Source organism: Mauremys mutica, chromosome 4 (assembly GCF_020497125.1).
Source record: "Mauremys mutica isolate MM-2020 ecotype Southern chromosome 4, ASM2049712v1, whole genome shotgun sequence".
Lineage (NCBI taxonomy): Eukaryota > Metazoa > Chordata > Testudines > Geoemydidae > Mauremys > Mauremys mutica.
Window position 1 is genome coordinate 71762433 of NC_059075.1, and position 22074 is coordinate 71784506.

The following is a 22074-nucleotide window of genomic DNA, read 5'->3' on the forward strand; positions in this document are numbered from 1 at the left end:
GCTTTCTAGGATTCACCAGGTTCTACAGATAATTCATCCAAGGGTTCTCAAAAGTGGTGTTCCCAATTACCCAGCTGCTACAGAAGAACTCCGCTTTCAACTGGACACCAGAAGTCCAACTGGCTTTTGATTGGCTGAAGAAAGCATTTACTTCTGCCCCTGTCTTAGTACACCAAGATGCATCTAAACCTTTTTGTTGTTGAAACAGATGCTTCCAGTTACGCAATCAGGGTAGTATTATCTCAACGATGTGGTCCTCAAATGACCTCCACGTTTGTGCCTTTTATTCTAGGAAATAGACACCTGAGGAACAAAATTACCAAATGTACAATAAGGAATTACTGGCCATCAAGGCTACACTTCAGGAGTGGCATCACCATCTAGAAGGTGCGCACTTTCCAGTCAACGTGTTCACAGATCATAAAACATCTCTGAATGCCACAGCCTGCAACCAATGTCAAATATGTTGGTCCCTCTTCCTTACTAGATTTAACTTCACCCTGATCTACTGGCCCAGAACCCGAAATGATGAACTCAGTGCATTATCCTGCAAGGGGGGATACCTCGATAAAGGGGATAATGCTCTCGAACCTGCCACTATATTGAAAGCCCTGCTATTTTGTGAATGTGCTCCAACATTGATCTTTTGGCCTTGTAAAATCCTCACTGGTCAGTGATCTGCTTTCAGTTAAATAGATGTCAGCCAAACTTCTCAGTCAAAAATGAGTTACTCTGGTTCAAGGATTGCCTGGATCACCCCATCTAGCTGTACTCTGGCTATGCCACAATTCCCTGCTGGCAGGCTACTTTGGGTACTGGAAGACAAAGAAGCTGATTTCTCGCAATTTTTGGTGGCCAAAACTATTCTCCTCCATCAAAGCTTCCTGTGAGACATGCAGCTGGATGAAGATCCCCCTGCCAAGCCTCTGTGTGTCCTGATCCCACTTCCACCCCTATCTCCACCTGGGGCCTTGATATCATAGAATCATAGAAGATTAGGGTTGGAAGAGACGTCAGAAGTCATCTAGTCCAACACCCTGCTCAAAGCAGGACCAACACCAACTAAATCATCCTAGCCAGTGCTTTGTCAAGCCAGGCCTTAAAAACCCCTAAGGATGGAGATTCCACTACTTCCCTACATAACCTATTTCAGTGCTTCACCACCCTCCTAGTGAAATAGTTTTTCCTAATATTCAACCTAGGCCTTTCCCACTGCAACTTGAGACCACTCCTCCTTGTTCTGTTATCTGCCACCACTGAGAACAGACTAGCTTCCTCCTCTTTGGAACCCCCCTTCATGTAGTTGAAAGCTACTATCAAATTCCCCTCACACTTTTCTCTTATGCAGACAAAATAAGCCCAGTTCCCTCAGCCTCTCCTTATAAGTCATGTGCCCCAACCCCCTAATCATTTTCATTGCCCTCCACTGAACGCTCTCTAATTTGTCCACATCCTTTCTGTGATGGGGGGCCAAAAACTGGATGCATTACTCCAGATGTAGCTTCTCCAGTGCCAAATAGAGGGGAATAATCACTTCTCTCGATCTGCTGGCAATGCTCCTTCTAATGCAGCCCAATATGCCGTTCGCCTTCTTGGCAAAAAGGGCACACTATTGACTCATATCCAGCTTCTTGTCCACTGTAATCCCCAGGTCCTTTTTTACAGACCTGCCATTTAGCCAGTCAGTCCCCAGCCTGTAGCAGCGCATGGGATTCTTCCATCTTAAGTGCAGGATTCTGCACTTGTCCTTGTTGAACCTTATCAGATTTCTTTTGGCCCAGTCCTCCAATTTGTCTAGGTTACTCTGGACCCTAGCCCTACCCTCCAGCGTATCTACCTCTTCTCCCAACTTAGTGTCATTCGCGAACTTTCTGAGGGTGCAACCCATCCCATCATCTAGATCATTAATTAAGATGTTGAACAAAACCGGCCCCAGGACCAACCCCTGGGGCACTCCACTTGATATCGGCTGCCAACTAGACATTGAGTCGTTGATCACTACCTGTTGAGCCCGACAATCTAGCCAGCTTTCTATCCACCATATAGTCCAATCCATACTTCTTTAACTTGCTGACAAGAATACTGTGGGAGACTGTATCAAAAGCTTTGCTTAAGTCACGATATATCACCTCTGTCCAATGCTTTCCCCATATACACAAAGCCAGTTATCTCATCATAGAAGGCATTCAGATTGGTCAGGCATGACTTGACTTTGGTGAATCCATGTTGACTGTTCCGGTTCAACGTCCTCTCCTCCAAGTGCTTCAAAATGGATTCCTTGAGGACCTGCTCCATGATTTTTCCAGAGACTGAGGTGAGGCTGTCTGGTCTGTAGTTCCCTGGATTCTCCTTCTTCCCTTTTTTAAAGATGGGCACTACATTAGCCTTTTTCAAGTAGTCTGGAACCTCCCCCGATCGCCACAAGTTTTCAAAGATAATGGCCAATGGCTCTGAAATCACAGCCGCCAATTCCCTCAGCACCCTCGGATGCATTAGATCTGGACCCATGGACTTGTGCATGTCCAGTTTTTCTAAATAGTCCTTAACCTGTTCTTTCACCACTGAGGGCTGCTCACCTCCTCCCCATACTGTGTTGCTCAGTCCAGCAGTCTGGGAGCTGACCTTGTCTGTGAAGACTGAGGCAAAAAAAGCATTGTGTACTTCAGCTTTTTCCATATCATTTGTCACTAGGTTGCCTCCCCCATTCAGTAAGGGTCCCACACTTTCCCTGACCTTCCTCTTGTTGCTAACATACCTGTAGAGACCCTTCTTGTTACCCTTCACATCTCTTGCTAGCTGCAACTCCAATTATGCTTTGACCTTCCTGATTACACCCCTGCAGGTTCAAGCAATATTTTTATACTCCTCCCTAGTCATCTGTCCAAGTTTCCACTTCTTGTAAGCCTCCTTTTTGTGTTTAAGCTCACCGAAGATTTCTCTGTTAAGCCAAGATGGTCACCTGTCATATTTCCAATTCTCTCTGCACATCGGGATGGTTTGTTCCTGCGCCCTCAATAAGGCTTCTTTAAAATACAGCCAGCTCTCCTGGACTCCTTTCCCCCTCATATTAGCCTCTCAGGGGATCCTGCCCATCAGTTCCCTGTGGGAGTCAAAGTCTGCTTTTCTAAAGTTCACAGTCTGTATTCTGCAGCTCTCCTTTCTTCCTTTTGTCAGGATCCTGAACTCGACCATCTCATGGTCACTGCTGCCCAAGCTGCCACCCACTTCTGCTTCTCCTACCAATTCTTCCCTGTTTGTGAGCAGCAGGTCAAGAGGAGCACAGCCCCTAGTTGGTTCCTCCAGCACTTGCACCAGGAAGTTGTCCCCAACACTCCCCAAAAACTTCCTGGATTGTCTGTGCATTGCTGTATTGCTCTCTCAGCAGATGTCAGGCTGATTGAAGGCCCCCTGAGAACCAGGGTCTGTGATCTGGAAACTTCTGTTAGTTGTCCAAAGAAAGCCTCGTCTACCTCATCTTTCTCGTCTGGTGGTCTATAGCTGACACCCACCACGACATCACCCTCATTGCTCTCACCTCTAAACTTAACCCAAAAACTCTCAACAGGCTTCTCTCCAGTTTCATACTTGAGCTCTGAGCAATCATACTGCTCCCTTACATACAGTGCAACTCCTCCACCGTTTCTCCCACACCTGTCCTTCCTGAAGTGTATACCCATCCACAACAGCGCTCCAGTCATGTGAGTTACCCCACCAAGTCTCTGTTATTGCAATCATATCACAGTTCCTTGACTGTGCCAGGACTTCCAATTCTTCCTGTTTGTTTCCCAGGCTTCTTGCGTTCATGTACAGGTACCTACGAGAACTAGCCGATTGCCATACTTTCTCAGTATGAATCAGGAGGCTTCCCCTGGTGCACCCTCCTCCTTGTGTTTCCTCCTGGCAGGGCCGGCTCTAGGCACCAGCGTCCCAAGCATGTGCTTGGGGAAGCACTTCTGAAGGGGCAGCATTCCAGCCCTTTGGGGCGGCACCTTTGCTTCGGCGGTGGCATTCCAGGTTTTTTGTTTGTTTGTTTTTTGCTTGAGGTGGCAAAAAACCAAGAGCCAGCCCTGCCTCCTGGTATCCCACTTCCTCATTTACCTTACCAGGGCTTAGGTCACCATCCCCTGGCAAACCTAATTTAAAGCTCTCCTCACTAGGTTAGCAAGCATGCCTGCAAAGATGCTCTTCCCTCTCTTTGTTAGGTGGATACCATCTCTTCCTAGCAATCCTTCCTGGAACAACATCCCATGGTCGAAGAATCCAAAGCCTTCTTTCCGACACCACCTGCGCAACCACGCATTTACCTCCACAATTTGATGGTCCCTACCTGGGCCTTTTCCTTCAACAGGGAGGATGGACGAGAACACGACTTGCGTCTCAAATTCCTTTATCCTTCTTCCCAGAGCCACGTCGTCTGCAGTGACCTGCTCAAAGTCATTCTTGGCAGTATCATTGGTGCCCACATGGAGAAGTAGGAAGGGGTAGAGGTTAAATCAATAAATAGATTTAATCACTGACTCCCCCACTTCTCAGGGCTGCACAACTATAGTGATAATCATCAACCTCCACACCAAAATGGTACACTTTTTGCCTTGTCAGAAGATCCCCACTGCACAAGCAATGGCTCACTTATTTTTCAACCACATCTTCAAGCTCCATGGGTTACCAACTGACATTACACCGAATTGTGGGCCACAATTTGTCTCCCATTTTTGGAGAGAATTGTTCAAACTCCTGGAAGTCACCCTACACATTTCCTCTGCCTACCACCCCCAGATGGATGGACAAACAGAACGGATAATTTCTAGGAAAATTCTAGAAAAATGTCTTCACTGCTTCATCAACATGATTGGATCAGGCTCTTGCCTTTTGCCGAGTTTGCTTACAATAACTCCGATCACAAATCAACCTGCCAAAGGCCCTTCTATTTCAATTATTGCTTCCAGTCCTGATTTCATCCATCTGTACGGCCAGCCTCTCATGACCCTGTGGCCTCCAATTTGGCTGAACATCACTGCATTCAAGAGGAATTAAAATCACACAAACTCAGCCAAAGAGGACTACAAACACACTGACATTCATCAACAGGATATGGCTCTCAACTCAGCACTTTGACACCTCACGACCCTCAAGGAAACTAAACTACTGTTACCTTGGCTCATTCCAGATCATTCAACAGATTAACCTGGTGACCTTCAAGCTCCAGCTACTGCGTACCATGAAGACATCCAGTATTCCATGTTTTCTTGTTAAAAATATGTGGATAACTTCTTTCCTAGATACACACAACCACCTCCATTCCCAATCTCAATTCAGGAACAGGAAGAATATGAGGTGAGACAGAACCTAGCCTCTACACTCCTCTAAGGACTGGAAGGGAATGACCCAGCTGATTGTTCATGGGAACCAGCCTGTAACACACATGCACCCGATGTGCTTCATGAATTCTATCAATTGCACCCAAACAAGTTGGGTCCAAAGGCATTAGGGAGGTGCCTTTGGGGGGTGGGGGGTGGGGGACACAGTAATGTAAGGTGGTAAGTCACTCTTGTATTGGGCAGGTATATAAACTCCACAGGAGGAACAGTAATTCAGTCAGCTCAACATCACTCCAGGACTTGGAACTCTCTCCTGCCTGACAATGGTAACCGACTCCCCAAGCTTTAGCCTCTGCAGCCTTGCTCTTGCTTCAGCCCTTTTCCTAATCCTGCTCTTGCTCACGTCCTGTTCCAGCCTTGCTCTCACTCCAGCCTTGCTTCAACCCCGCTTTGGACTCCTCATTCCAGCTCTAACCCCTGGCTCTGACCACTAGGCTTAACTGCCACGGCTCCAGCAACTAGGCCTGATTATCCCCATCATGGTGTCTGACACAGAAGACCCAAGAAATGGGAGCCATGTCAGATTTTCTCATTTCCTAACAGGTGGAATTTAGGCACGATACTCCTGGGGGAATTCTGCGCCAAAAAATTAAAAATTCTACGTACAATATTTTAAAATTCTGCAAAAGTCTGCATATTTTATTTGTCAAAATAACACAATATAATCACACCAGCTACAATTATTTTGTTAATTTTATTTCAAAATATGTTTGTCAGTAAGTATCTCTGTAATAATAGAGACAACAAAAAAGATTCAGGAACTGTTTTTTGACATTACTGCCTTACTGGGCATATTAATACAGAACTTTGAGTAATAATTCATTTAAACTACAATACAGAAATGCATTTCCTGAATCCCACAGAACCAGTGCAAAGGCTTGCAGGAGTCAGAGGTAATGGAGGAGCTGAGGGAGAGGAAAGTAATTGCTAGGAAGAAGGCTGGGAGTGAACCTGGAGGGCTGTTGGGTGTGGGTGGAAGAAGAATGGAACAGGGTTTTTTTGCAGGGGAGAGATTGTTAGGGAGTTGGGGACCCTCCTCCATGCAAACCCTGGCTGACCCACAGCCTTTCCAATTCAGTCAGGCACATCTGCCCCTGTCCCCATGTGTCCCTGCATCCCCACTCAGCCACCCCACCTCCTCCCCACATGGCCCTGCACCTCCACTCCCATTCAGTCCCTGCCCTAGTCTGTCCTCCCCACTAGCCCTTTTCAACCCAGTCTATGTGACCCCCCAGCAGCCCCATGTTCCCTGCTCTGTTTGTCCCCTTCCATATCCCATGCGTTCTCACCTGTCCCCATGGGCAGTGCTCTGTGAGGAACCCACAGCTGCAGACTGCTATGGCTGGTGAGCCGGCTGCCCTTTGTTCTGGCACCACAGCAGCCCCTGGTGGGTGAAAGGTGTAACTGCAGCACTCTCCGGCAGAGAAAAAAAAATTGTGGGGGACAGAAATTCTGTGCATGTGCAGTGGTGTAGAATTCCCCCAGAAGTAGCAATGGACAGCCTCTCTCTGCAACAGTTCCCTCTGCCTGCCAAATTATGAACAACAATGATGCATCTCAGGATTGCACCTATCCTGCAGGCCAGGGGAAACATTTAGCTGTCAAAACCTTGGTGGGGGGTGGGCAGATTATACAGACTGCTATACAGCTAAAATTTTCTATTTCACAAAGATGTGTCTATGTATGTATAGATTAAGAAATATGAATAATCAAACATAATTTAAAGTAAAAGCAACCTAACCTAGAAGCATCAAAGAGCAGGGCTCAGTCTGGACTGAAGTAATGACTTATACTGTATCTGGTGCTTAGATGCTACAGATCTATATCTGTGCATTAGAAATACCACAGACAGACAGTGTCTTCAAAATGAAGGAGGAGGGATCTCTCAATAGGTTTGATTTGGTTGTGCAGATATCCTTTAGATATATAATGTGGAAAAATGCTAAACAAAAATGTTTATCAACATAGCTGATGGCAAGGGTAACAATTTTGATACTCCCTCTCTCATACAATCTTCAGATGTTCCTGATCCTCCAGAGGCTCCCAAGATCGTCAACATTGGAGAGGATTACTGCACAGTGCAGTGGCAACCCCCTAAATATGATGGAGGACAACCAATACTGGGTAAGAGTTGCTAAAAAGACGGAGTCCTCAGCGGACTCATCTATACCAGTTACTGGCCCTTTAAAATGAGACCTGGGGACCTTTATCAGCCTGTTCATACAGAAATCAGAGATGCCAACTCTTAAAACTGAGAGATGCACATGACTCATTCTCAAGCTACCAGAATCCTGGCCCTTTAATCTCAGGGGCAGAGTGCCCTGTATCTGCCCCATCTAAATCAGGGACACGTTTCACTGACAGAGTTAAGCCTGTGTTTGGACAAGGGCACAAATGGGAATGCCTAGTGTTAAGGCAGAAGGAAACTAAAGTTAGACATTCCCATTCCAGACTCTGAAACTTTGCTGAAGTCTATAGGGTCTTGACTTGCTTGAGTTTCCTTGTTTCAGTACAGTCCAACCTTTATGAAGCCTTATGAGAAGCACTGGAGCTATGGATGATCTACTATATTCCTCCCTTTTAACTCCTTGTTCTATATTCTAGGAGAGTAGAGCTTGTATTAGATCTTCGTTTTTTCCCAAAAGAAAGGAGTAACTACTATAGGAGTCACTTGTACCCTGTGCAGGAATAATAGGACCTGCAAAGTGTCCACTCCAGCCACCAAGGAGTTAATAGCTTAAACTATTAGATGTGAAGGAATAAACCAGTCGTTGCCATGTTGCTGTTTTCAAAAGCTCACAAAACAGTTTGAAAAGGTCACGCCAATGGTTCAGTTATGTGGAGGTCTTTTGGGTTGGGTCGGGTCACTTAAGTATTATTTTCAATCCCTAATGAAAGTTTTAGCCAATATTATGTCAAGGATTTTGCTATCAGCAGAACTAGAACAAAAACTGCAAATACTATGTTTAGTAACAGTTAAGGTTGCAGCAGAATTCACTCCTTTCACTGAAACCCTTAAAAGTATGAAAATAAGAAGTTAAGGGGAAAGGCTTGTGCATTCCCTTTCATCTTCATATTGCCCATAACATTATCTTTGATGCATTTCAACACTCCATAAGGATTCAACACTCCATCTCCAATATATAACAAAAAGAAATACAACTTCATTAAAATTACACTCTCTAGCACAGGAGTAGGCAACCTATGGCACGGGTGCCGAAGGCGACACGCGAGCTGATTTTCAGTGGCACTCACACTGCCTGGGTCCTGGCCACCAGTCCAGGGGGCTCTGCATTTTAATTTAATTTTGAATGAAGCTTCTTAAACATTCTGAAACCTTATTTACTTTACATACAACCATAGTTTAGTTATATATTATTAACATAGAAAGAGACCTTCTAAAAAGGTTAAAATGTATTATTGGCACACAAAACCTTAAATTAGAGTGAATAAATGAAGACTTGGCACACCACTTCTGAAAGGTTGCTAACCCCTGATATAGACAAAACTGCTAGTGTAATACCAGACCTGAAGAAAGCTCTGCGTGGCTCGAAAACTTGTCTTGCTCACCAATAGAAGTTGGTCCAATAAAAAACATATTACATCACCCACCTTGTCTCTGTAATATCCTGGGACTGAAACGGCTATGGCTACACTGCATAGTGTAATATAGGCACACACATCCTGCAGCTGCTACTGGCTGTATCCAATTTTCAGAAGTCCAGAGAAGACTTTGGAGGGTTTTAGAAGCGAGGGATGACACAGACTTCTTCACAGAGGTTCCTTCCAGCTGACAGATTATGTAATCAGTTCTAAACATGGAGGGTTTCTCAGGGTGTACTTACTTTCAGTAACTTTTAAATGGGGATAAAATATTAAAAACTTCTATATGGGGATAAAACAAATAATTTTCTGATGTACACCACAGTCTCTCTCACTCTTCAGGAGGATCAATGTAGGCAGGAGCAGCTTCAGCAACACAGTTTCTCCCTCTGATTCCCAGGCACATTCTGCTCCATTTATCCCTGACTGTAGGAAGCTATCCACTGTTGTACATCAAAACTATAAAAAACCTAGGAAATTAGTAAACAAAAACTACAGTGATAGTAGTATCAGTGACCTCAACAGTGCTAAGGCAGAATAACTTTCCAAATACATGGAAAGCATGACAGTCAAACTGCTGATCTATTGATATAAAAGCATATGAGGTCACTTAAGGTTTTGTGCTAGAGCAGGGGTCGGCAACCTTTCAGAAGTGATGTGCCGAGTCTTCATTTATTCACTCTAATTTAAGGTTCCACGTGCCAGTCATACATTTTAACGTTTTTAGAAGGTCTCTTTCTATAAGTTTATAATTTATAACTACACTATTGTTGTATGTAAAGTAAATAAGGTTTTAAAATGTTTAAGAAGCTTCATTTAAAATTAAATTAAAATGCAGAGCCCCTCGGACCGGTGGCCAGGACCTGGGCAGTGTGAATGCCACTGAAAATCAGCTTGCGTGCCGCCTTTGGCACGCGTGCCATAGGTTGCCTACCCCTGCTCTATAGGATAAACCATGACCCTCTCCAAAAGCCAGGGATAGAATCCAGGATTGCTGATCACCAGTATTCTACTGCTGACTAGTATACCTACCCTTAGAGACCTGAGTTCTGAGCCTGCGGTGGCCTTGCATAAGCTCTCAGGGAGGGAAGTCTTCAGCAGCGATTCCCTAACCATCTTCTAATTTGGAGTTCAAAGGGTTAGTCAACAATAAGTGTATTGAATTGCATTGGAATTTAAACAAAAGTAGGAAGAAGTGAGATTTTAATTAGTGGTCTGGTCTTTCCAAGCCCGGGAAATTTTCCTGTACACTACATGAGTATTTGTTGAATCTCTCTCACTCTTGTATTGCTTTGTTTCCAGGAGTGAGTGACAGCGCTCAAGCCAAAACAGATTTATCTTCAAATTAATTCAGCGGGTTCATATTGGAGCTAATATTTACCATAATGACTAAAAGGTTATAAAATCCTCTACAGACAAACACTACCAATTTATGATTGATAGTTTAGCACATATAGGGCAACAATGTGGACAAAGAACAAGTCCCAGAGTGTTTCAGATTTCTTGGAGAAGCAGACAAAAAATGAGCAAACCAGTGAAAAATTGCCAAAGGGGGTGATTTTTAAATTCTTCTTATTCTCTCTGTATCCATTCATTTTTTTAAAAAAATCATGAAAAATTCAAACAGTGCTCAAAATTTATATTCTATGTTTTACTTTTTGCCATGTCAATGAGACTTTTACAAAACAAAGGTTTGAAGTTCTTGTTAAAACTGAACTTTGTAATGCAACCTTAGCTAAAGTGCAACTATTGCATAATAAACGACTGAAGATTTTAATGGGAAAAGTTGACAGTGATGTCAGATTGTCTTGAGTAGCTCACAAGTGTGAGTGCCAATCTCAGGGCAGACTGTCAAAAAGCAGGTCACAAACCTCAGACTAGTTGTGAGTTCTATACTTAGATTTCACCAATCAAGTAATAAGTGTGAACTCCTCAAGCACTATAGCAGCCTGAACACGGAGTCTCAGATAGTCCCCTTCAGTACTCTGGTCTATTTTACCACCCAAGCTGTCAGGGTTCCTTCCCCACTCTGAACTCTGCAGTACAGATGTGGAGACCCACATGAAAGACCCCCTAAGCTTATTTTTACCAGCTTAGGTTAAAACTTTACCAAGGCACAAGTTCTACCTTGTCCTTGAACAGTATGCTGCCACCACCAAGTGATTTAGACAAAGAATCAGGGAAAGGACCACTTGTAGTCCTATTCCCCCAAGCCCTACACCCCTTTTCCTGGGGAAGGCTTGAGAATAATATCCTCACCAATTGGTACAGGTGAACAAAGACCCAAACCCTTGGATCTTAAGAACAATGAAAAATCAATCGGATTCTTAAAAGAAGAATTTTATTAAAGAAAAGGTAAAAGAATCACCTCTGTAAAATCAAGATGGTAAATACTTTACAGAATAACAAAAGATTAAAAAAAATAGAGGATTTCCCCTTTAGGCAAAACTTTAAAGTTACAAAAACAGGGATAAACCTCCCTCTTAGCACAGGGAAAATTTACAAGCTAAAACAAAAGATAATCTAACGCATTTCTTTGCTATTACTTACTATTTCTGCAATACTAAATGCTTAGTCCAGATATGCTTAAGGAGATGTATTTTTCCTGCCCTGGTTCCTTGCTGAATCGAAGAGAACCAAACAAAGACACAAACAAAAACCTTCCCTCACAGATTTGAAAGTATCTTCTCCCCTTATTGGTCCTTTTGGTCAGGTGCCAACCAGGTTATCTGAGCTTCTTAACCCTTTACAGGTAAAAGAGGAATTAACCCTTTACAGGGTAAAGAGGGATTTTATGCTACCCTTAGCTGTATGTTTATGACACAAGCAAACCTGCGTTTGTGACAGATGGTCCCTTATAACAAAAATCACAACAGTGTTCAGGTTACTCCCAATCCCAAAGGATCAGACACTTATCCCAGTTCAATTGCACCTTAGACCTCACACCAAAGATAACATTTGTATCCAATCCTATAATTAACTAAAGATTTATTAACTAAGAAATAAGAGAGTTATTTACAAGGTTAAAGTAGGTAAACATACACACATATATTAGTTACAATCTTAGGTTCCAAAAAGTATTAGAAGGTGCTGTGATATACAAGCTTTCTATGTCCTTTAGAACTAACCAAGGCTAAGCAGATTGGGCAACCCTTGCTTATGCTTAGAAACTACTGCCCTCTCTAAATTCCAAGCAGTATAGCAATACAGGGATTTTTATTTCCTTCCCCTATAGTTCCAACTGATGGGACAAGTGTTTGTGCCTGTCACCTCTTCATGGGTGTGTGTGGGACAATCTACAAAATCTTTGTACTTTGATGTTTTACAATGGCTCATCTGGTTTCAATGGGCCTTCTTGTGTGCAGGACCAGCACATCACATTAATTAAAGCTTCTTTCCTATTTGGTGAGTTACACAATTACTGAGTTTTACAATGAAAACACTCAATATACATTTATACCAAGGGATACAGATGTTGTAAGTCAGATCAGTACATGCAGCATCCTACCAGCACTTCATCAAGTCTAAACACTAAACACATTCTTATAAACTTAACATCTATTATAACAATGCTAAAACACAGGTGAGCCAGACTGGTTTCCAGTTACGCATCTGTCATTGTTCCATGAGGCCTAGGCATAAGCCTTTCCCCACTACATTAAATAACCCTTTAGTGCTAGATATTTTGTCACTATGAAAGTACTTATACACAGTAATCATGTCACCTCTCAGTCTTCTTTTTGATAAGCTAAACATATTGAGCTCCTTAAGTCTCTCACTGTAAACCATTTTCTTCAGCCCTTGAATAATTTTTGTGGCTCTTTTCTTCACCTTTTCCAGTTTCTAATAATCTTTTTTAAAATGTGAACACCAGAACTGTACACAGTACGCAAGTAAGAGTTTCACCAATACCATATACAGAGGTAAAATCACCTCTCTGCTCATACTCCCTATTCCCATGTTTACGTAACCAAGGATCACATTAGCCCTTTTTGCCACAGAATTCACTTGTTCATCCACTATAACTCCCAAATTCTTTTCAGAGTCACTATTTTCCAGGATACAGTCCCCCATTCTGCAAGTATGGCCTGCATTCTTTGTTCCTAGTTGTATAACTTTGCATTGGGTTGTATTAAATTGCATCTTCTTTGAGGCTTTGCTTAACAAGCAAACCAGATCATACTGTATGACTGCCCAGTCCTCCTTATTTACCTCTCTGACAGCCAGTCTCTGTGTCATACACAAATTTTATCAGCAGTGATTTTATATTTACTTCCCAAACACTGATGAAAATGTTAAATAGTTTTGGGCCTCATACTGATCCCTGCAGACCCCCACCAGAAACACCCCTATTCAATAATGATTCCTCATTGATAACTACTTTTTGAGATCTGTCAGCTAGCCAGTTCTTAATCCATTTAACATGTGCTCTATTGATACTGCATAGTACTAATTTTTTAATCAGGATGTAGTATGGTACTCAGCCAAACACTTTACAGAAGTCTAAATATATTAGATCTATGCAGTTACCTTTTTCAGCTGAACTTGTAATCTTGTCAAAAAATTAAATCAGATTGTTTCACAAAACCTATTTTCCACAAAACCATTTTGACTGTCGTTAATTATATTTCTATCCTTTAACTCTTTACCAATTGAATCCTGTATCAGCTTATTCAGTATTTTGCCCAGGACTGATTTCAGGGTAGCCTGCCCAGCTCATCCCACTTGCCCTTTTGAATAGTGGAATAATATTAACACGCTTCCATTCTTCTAGAATTTCCCTAGTGTTCCAAGATTTATTAAAATTAACACCACCAGCCACAGGTCTCCTCAGCCAACTCTTTTAGGACTCTTGGTGAAAGTTATCCAGGTCTGCTGAATTTAAAATGTTTATCCTTACTAGATGTTGTCTAACATCCTACTCCGTACTAATGGGCTGGAAAGTACTTCATTCTCCTATGATATGAGTACATCATCCTGCTTCTTTCCAAATATAGAAAATAAATGTTTACTGAACACTTCTGTCTTTCTGGCATCATTAACAAATTTACCATCTCTATCTAGTAATGGGCCTACAGTATTCCAAATCTTTACCTTCACATGAAGCACTCCTGCCTTAATTGGTTCAGTGATTAATGAAGAATACTTGTTCCCAAGCCATGTAATAGGTCTAGAGAAGGCAGATGGGAACACTACTCTCTCAACTTTGTTTATTATTTTTACATACTATACATAATAGAATACTATTATTGTATAGCATCAAGAATGTGCTAAGTGCTTAACAACAGACATAAAAAGGCATCCGCAGCCCCAGAAGAGCTACAATCTAAATTTCCAATATGATCAAACAAATGAGGATGTCAAATAGTAGAGAGGGAACAGAGCATGGAAGGTGGAGAGCAACAGCAATTTAGTTATATGCGCATCCTGGCAATTCATTTACAATTATATTTCTCTCTCTCTCTCTCTTTTGTTTTAAAGAGGTTTCTTATTGCCTTTTATTTGCTTACTTGCCATTCTCTCTGGCTTAGGACAATTTGACTGAAAAGGGAAATATGTAAAAGAAATAGACAATTCCAATAATGTGGGTTTCCTTCCTTCCATTGTTGTTTTTGTTGAGTAGGATGGTGTCATCATATTCCTTCTCAAAAGCTCAGGCAAATTTCAGGTCTTGGAACAGAGAAATCAAATCTGATGACAAGAACTAATGACAGTGTAGAGTGGCTACTACTGGGCCCAGCAAGACTCTGGAGCACAGGAGGTAGATAGTACTGGACCCCACATAGATCCCCAGAGAGGAGGCTCTGAAGTGCAAACTCAGCAGTGCTGGGCCTGGATTGGGCCCCTCCATACAGTTAGAACAAGGGTAGTTTTCCTTTTTCTTTTGCTTCAGAAAATTATGCTGTCTCAGCCACTTCTTATTCTTGTACATCACAGAATTTTTTTTCATTCATAGGATATATCTTAGAGAGGAAAAAGAAGAAGAGCTACCGGTGGATGCGGCTGAACTTTGACCTTTTGAAGGAGCTGTCATATGAAGCCAAGCGAATGATTGAAGGTGTTGTTTATGAGATGCGACTTTATGCTGTGAATTCCATTGGTATGTCCCGGCCTAGCCCCGCCTCACAGCCCTTCATGCCAATTGGTGAGTTTCATCACATGGTACATTATCTCTATGACTTCAAAGAAACAGATAAATGAACTCTCACCTTCTCATTCCACCTCTCTAAAAAGAAAAAACGTTTACTTTTTTTGAGACAGCTAACTAGTCATTTGATATTTTCTCTCCATTCCATACTTCTCACCCTTTTTTCTTTATAGAGACAATGTGGGTGAGGTAATATCTTTTATTGGGCCAACTTCTATTGGCGAGAGAGTGACAAGTTTTCAAGCTTACACAGAGCTCTTCTTCAGGTCAAACCTTTTTTCTTTGTAATTTTTCTCTTCTCTTTCTCCCAATCCCTTCCCTGGGAAGCACAGAGGTTCTAGTTTCGTGAAACTGCTGATGAATTTCTAGCTGTTATAATTAGAAGTGTGACAGCCAAGGCCAGATCTGGAGAGGAGAGGGAACTAATTAATAGCATTTTCCCAGCCCCTCTCAGCTTCCCTTATTCCCTTATGGGTGCAAATATCATAGTATCCCACCTCCTTTAATCCTAGCCCCCTCCAGAGCTACAAGGCTAGTTGATTAAGAAAATATCCAAGGAATTATTTTCTATAAATAATTCCTCTCAACCCAGCAGTACAGTATCTCCAGCAGTCCCTGAGCTGGGAGCAAACTGTGTGAGTCTTCCGGAAGCCAGCCATCTGAGGGCTTTAGAAACAGAAGTAACAAAAATACCAATAGCTGGAGTCTGAAATGACTAAAGTGACCCAATCTGCAGACAGTAGCCAGGGGGAACAGTCTTCTGAAGGAGACAGTGTGAAAGCAAAAGACCATTGCAAGGGGCCAGGAGGGAAGGATGAACTGCAAGAGGGGTCTGTTAAATCTGAACTTCAGTCACCCAACAGTTGGGCTACGGAGACAGAAGGGAAGCAACAAGAACCATCAAGAGGAGCTACTGAACAAAAAGGTCCAAAGTTTTCATGTAACAGGCAGAGATTTACTAGATTATGGATAAAGCCTGAGCCCGGTGCTTCAGAGAATAGTATTTGGGTTTGCAGGATGTATTGTATGGTCATGTGTGCTGCTAATTACCTTTTCCTCCTGTGTATGGTGCCCAATCTTTATCTCATTTTGAAAATGAAGGCTGTTGATGTAATGCAGCAACAGCAAGTAACTGGTTAAAATCTGATTTTTTTTAATAGCACCATAAACTATAATGCTAATAATATAATCTACATCTATTAAACAATGTATTCAACTGTACTGATCTTACAGTATAATTGAAATAGTTAAAACAATATTTAAAATGTTCAAAATATTCCAGAGCTTATGAAACATACTTGGTTTGGCAAAAATAATGTATTTAAAATGTGTTCTGCCATACCATATGAGAATGAGCCACTGTATTAATACTTTGGTACACAGTTTACGTCCTCTCACATGTATTAGGTTCTCTGCAGTCCTTTTATGAAATGTGTCCCAAATAGAGTATCTTTTTCACTAGGGATATAAAATGCTAGAAATGCACAATTCTGCAATTCCAACCTTCAACTCCTCAGAGCTTGTGCCCTGGGGATATCCTACTTAAATATCTATCTGGATGAAGCAGGGGTCAGATAACAACAGCTGGAAAAATTTCGGTCATGCAATATGTGACTTTAAGCAAGTTCACTTTCAGCTCACATTTTTGAACTATGGATTTGGTACTGGTACCTAAATCTAAGTTTTGTTTTCCTGAGGCCTATTCGGGTCTCAGAACTCTTTAGCAAGACTTTTCTTTGTGGTTTTTTTTTCAAACTAGTAGAAAAGAAGCACACCCAAAGATAAGATGAGATGCTAGGACTGTATTTAACTGCTATTCTTGCTGAGCTATGAAGTACAGAAGATTCACAAGGCAAGAAGCCCCTGTTCTGAGGGGGCATGCTGATAAATGTAGCAGAAGTGAAACCCCTTGACACCAAAATGTTTTTTCTCCTGTTTCTGTTTCTATTGGACAGACCAGATCTAGTTGCACTTGTAAATAAATATGGATACTATGGGTCAACAAACCACCATGGAAGTAAAATGTGTTACACCAATTTATGCCATTGCTGAATTTGGCCCTGTCTATGTGAATTTTGCCTGGTAATAGTCAAGTCATAAGTGCAGCATACAAATTGTACAGATATTGTTTTTTTCCCGTTCCCCTGCTCTCCTCAGCTGAAAAGCTGATTCATTTCTCCAGAGCTCTAGTCTCTTCATCAGCTTTTATCTATAAAGGAACTTATGCACAGCAACTGCTATCTAGCTAGACTTCCTATGTTACTGTACAAGTATCTTGTATTCCTTCCAGTCCTGGTTTTAGTCACTGACTCTTCCATCAAGTGGAGCGATAGAGGTTACATTTTAGAGCATTTTGATATGATTCTATATCGTTTTGCCCACCCCTAACCTTAGTAAGATAATTCATACACTGATCACTCCCTGTACATCTACCATGTTCTCTCTTATAGTCCTATATCTCAGGATTTTACTTTCTACTTATTTTCTTTTAGCTCCCCCAAGTGAACCAACCCACTTTACAGTGGAAGACATCTCTGACAGCACTGTTACCCTTAAGTGGAGGCCCCCTGAGCGGATTGGAGCAGGGGGACTAGATGGCTACCATGTGGAGTACTGCAAAGAAGGATGTGAGTACCTAGTACCACAGTATCAATTGTGCATTATCAGTCAGAACAGAATAACTAAAATATCACCATAACTACTACAGCTTCACAACAGCAGCACTACAAATAAGTATATCCAGCATCATTACATTAAAGCTTACCACTAACGATGGTGGACATGATCCTAATATAATTATCAAGCATTGCCACATTTACTTCTGCATTCTCATAGTACCATGATATAATCACATCAAGCATAACATTGTTGACACACCATCATCTTCACAATAATCATCACAAACAGTACTTGCAGATAACCACAGTACTGCAAAGACTCAGTGCATCACTGCAATCACCATCTTAGCATTTCTGCAGCATCCAATGCAAGTCAAACAACCCATATCATCTCTACAGACAACACATTAGCAATGTCTTTTTGTTTTATGTATGTACAACAACCAGCAAAATGGGGTCCTGGTCCTTGACTAGGGCTCCTAGGTGCTACAGTAATACAAATAAAATAAGTACCATATCACCACGAGGCCTGGTCTACACTAAAATTTAGGATGACCTAGCTCCATTGCTCAGGGCTGTAAAAAATGTTGCACCCACAGCACCATAGTTAGGTCGACCTGCCCCCTGGCCCTCCCCATGTAGATATGCCTAGGCCAAAAGAAGGATTCTTCCATCGACCTAGCTACTGCCTCTTGGAGAGGTGGATTATCTTCATCCACAGAAAAACTGCTTCTGTCAATGTAGGAAGCATTTGCACTAGGGCTGTCAATTAATGGCAGTTAACTCACATGATTAACTCAAAAAAAAATCACAATTAAAAAACTTAATCATAATTAATCACAGTTTTAATCACATTGTTAAACAATAGAACACCAATTGACATGTATTAAGTATTTTTGAATGTTTTTCTATATTTTCAAATATATTGATTTCAGTTACAACACAGAATACAAAGTGTATAGTGCTCACTTTATATTATTTTTTATTACAAATATTGGCACTGTAAACACGATAAACAAAGGAAATAGTATTTTTCAATTCACCTCATACAAGTACTGTAGTGCAATCTCTTTATCATGAACGTGAAACTTACAAATGTAGGGTTTTTTTGTTACATAACTGCACTCAAAAAAACAACAACACAGTGTAAAACTTTAGAGCCAACAAGAAAAATCAACCTTCTGCTAGTGGTATCTGATTCAGATAATGAAAATGAACATGCTATAAATGGTCCGCACTGCTTTGGGTAGTTATTGAGCAGAACCTGTCATCAGCATGGACGCATGTCCTCTGGAATGCTGATTGAAACATAAAAGGGACATATGCTGCATCTGGCACGTAAATATCTTGCAAATTGGTGACGACAGTGCCATGCAAACACCTGTTCTCACTTTCAGGTGACACTGTAAAACAAGAAGCAGGCAGCATTATCTCTTGCAAATGTAAACAAACTTGTTTGTCTGAGTGATTGGTTGAACAAGAAGTAGGACTGAGTGGACTGGTAGGTTCTAAAGTTTTACAATGTTTTATTTTTGAATGCAGTTTTTTTGGTACATAATTCTACATGTGTAAGTTCAACTTTCATGGTAAAGAGATTGCACTACAGTACTTGTGTTAGGTGAATTGAAAAATACTCTTTCTTTGTTTTTTATAGTGCAAATATTTGTAATAAAAACAAATATAAAGTGAGCACTGTACACTTTTTATTCTGTGTTGTAATTGAAATCAATATATTTGAAAATGTAGAAACTATCAAAATATTTAAATAAATGATATTCCAGTATTATGTAAATGCATGATTAATTGCAATTATTTTTTAATTGCTTGACAGCCCTAATTTGCATTACAATGCTACTACAATGGTGTAACTGCAGCGCCACTGCTATGCCACTGTAGTGTTTCTAGAGTAGACATACCCTTAATCAAATACCACAGTTACCCTAATCTTACTTGATATCATATGTCTATGGTTACCAAAGTATTACTGCAGCAAGTCTAGAATCCTCATGTTCATGGTATCTTCACAACATCACCATCATCATGTCATCAAATCAACTACTGCAGCAGCATCATAATCATAATCACCACAATCATTATAGCATCAACATGGAATAATGGAATACAGAATCTTCTCTGTTACCAGTCACCATTGACAAAGCAGCTGTATCTCCTAGGGTCAATGCAGTACCACGTTACTATGGTGATGCCATGTAATCTGTATTAGGTTTTTCTAAAGTGTCTTATCACCCTAGTATCTATTCAATAATGATAATCACTGCAGAGTTACCAGAATCACTGCTACATCATCACAGCATGACAACAGTGCTCTTAGTATCATGACTTCCATGCTGTTAGTATTACTGAAGAAGCACTAGAAATTCTGTCCTACTGCCATCAACTTGTAAAAATGCAGGAAAAAAATGAGGTGATAAATTCCATTATTTGCACTACTGTTGTTAAAAGCATGTTTCTGTCACCATAGTATCTGAGTACCATATACATAGTTAAGGGATATATCAATTTCAGGAAAGAATTAACCTAACTCACTGCCTCCCTGTTAGAGCCACTCCCTTCTACTTTTATGAAATCAGTTGCAAAGAAAGCCCTCAACAGTCATCACTAAACTTCCTAAAGACACAGTGCTAAAGAAACTAGAGGGGACTTTAATTTAGAAAGTTTGTATTATTTTATAACAGACACCTTTTATTTGCAGCTACCGAGTGGGTTCCAGCTCTTCAAGGTCTAACTGAGAGAACATCTGCACTCATTAAAGATCTGGTCACCGGGGACAAACTCTACTTCCGTGTCAGGGCTATAAACCTGGCTGGTGAGAGCGAACCAGCACTAATCAAAGAGCCTGTTACCATCCAAGAGATCCTGCGTGAGTATCTGGAGTGAACAAAAAGAACAGACTAACACAGCTGCTACTCTGGAGTGAACAAGTATCACTTATCTATTTCCTTTAGGACAATTCTAATAATGTCCTTTAATGGAAAGTATTCAGTGTTGTTGTAGCAATGTTGGTCCTAATGTTGGTTAGAGAGACAAGGTGGGTGAGGGAATATATTTTATTGGACCAACTTCTGTTGGTGAGAGAGACAAGCTTTCCAGCTACACAGAGCTCTTCCTTAGATCTGGGAAAGGTACTTAGAGCGTCACAGCTAAATACAAGGTTGAAGAGATAGAATGTGTACTAACTACTTATGCTAAACTAAGGGACCATCAGGGTGAAATGGCCCGTTAACATCCTGGTAGTAATAGGACAAAAAGGGGGGTTAGTGAGTTAACAGATTATTATAATAAGCCATAAATCCAGTGTCTTTATTAAGACCATGATTTTTTTAGTGTTTAGCAAAGTTAGGAATTTAAGCTCCTAGGTTTGTCTTTTGAAAGCATGCATGTTTCCTTTGAGGATGGAGACTGATAAGTCAGATATAGAGTGATCACTTTTGGAAAGTGTTCACCCACAGTTAATTCAGTGTTTTTGTCTTTTATACTTTTCCTGTGTGAGTTCATTCAAGAACGTAGTGATTGTCTGATTTCAACCACATAGTTGTTATTAGGACATTTAGTGCACTGGATGAGGTAAACAACATGTTGTGGTAGGCATGTATAGGACCAATGAGATCTTAAAGGTGTGTTGTGAGGGGTGTTGATCATTGTAGCAGTGGAGATAAGTCCGCAGGTTTTGCTTTTGTTGTTGTGGCAGAATCTGGTGCTACTTTGAGTTGGTGTGTCCTGGTCTATGGGGAGCCTGCTTCTGATGATGAGCTTGATCTTCAAACAACCCTCCAACCTCTCTGGGTGAAATGAGACAATCGCTATGCTCTCAAATGAACTTACAGAGGAAGAGGATAGAAGACAAAAATACCGTATCACTGTGAGTGAACACTTTTCACAAAGTGATCACTCTACATCTGACTTATCAGTCCCATTCTCAAAGGAAACCTGCACAACACTTTCAAAAGATGAGCCTGGGAGCTTAAATTCCTAACGTTGCTAGACACTACAGCCAGGTCTACGCTACACACTTACTTCAATATAACTATGTCGTTCAGTGGTGTGAAAAATCCTCACTCCTGAGCAATGTAGTTATACCAACCTTAACCCCCCATGCAGATAGTCCTATGACGGCAGGAGAGCTTTTCCTGCTGACATAGCTACCATCTCTTGTGGAGGTGGAATTATTAAGCAAACAGGAGAGCTCTCTCCTATCAGCTTAGAGCATCGTCACCAGACAGTGCAGCCACACCAATGCAAGTTTGTAGTGTAGACCTTCCCTAAAAATCATGGTCTTAATCAAGACACTGAATTTATGGTTTATTAC

General features: G+C 41.3%; 1 protein-coding gene across 1 annotated transcript in view; it reads left to right on the forward strand.

Annotated features, from left to right (window-relative positions):
• The window catches only part of MYBPC3 (myosin binding protein C3), a 116137-nt gene that overhangs the window by 51435 nt on the left and 42628 nt on the right, over positions 1 to 22074 (forward strand). The window contains exons 24-27 of the mRNA XM_045016273.1: positions 7398 to 7502; positions 14938 to 15126; positions 17622 to 17756; positions 20461 to 20628. Coding sequence (XP_044872208.1) covers positions 7398 to 7502; positions 14938 to 15126; positions 17622 to 17756; positions 20461 to 20628 — 597 coding nt within the window. The remainder of the gene's footprint in view (positions 1 to 7397; positions 7503 to 14937; positions 15127 to 17621; positions 17757 to 20460; positions 20629 to 22074) is intronic.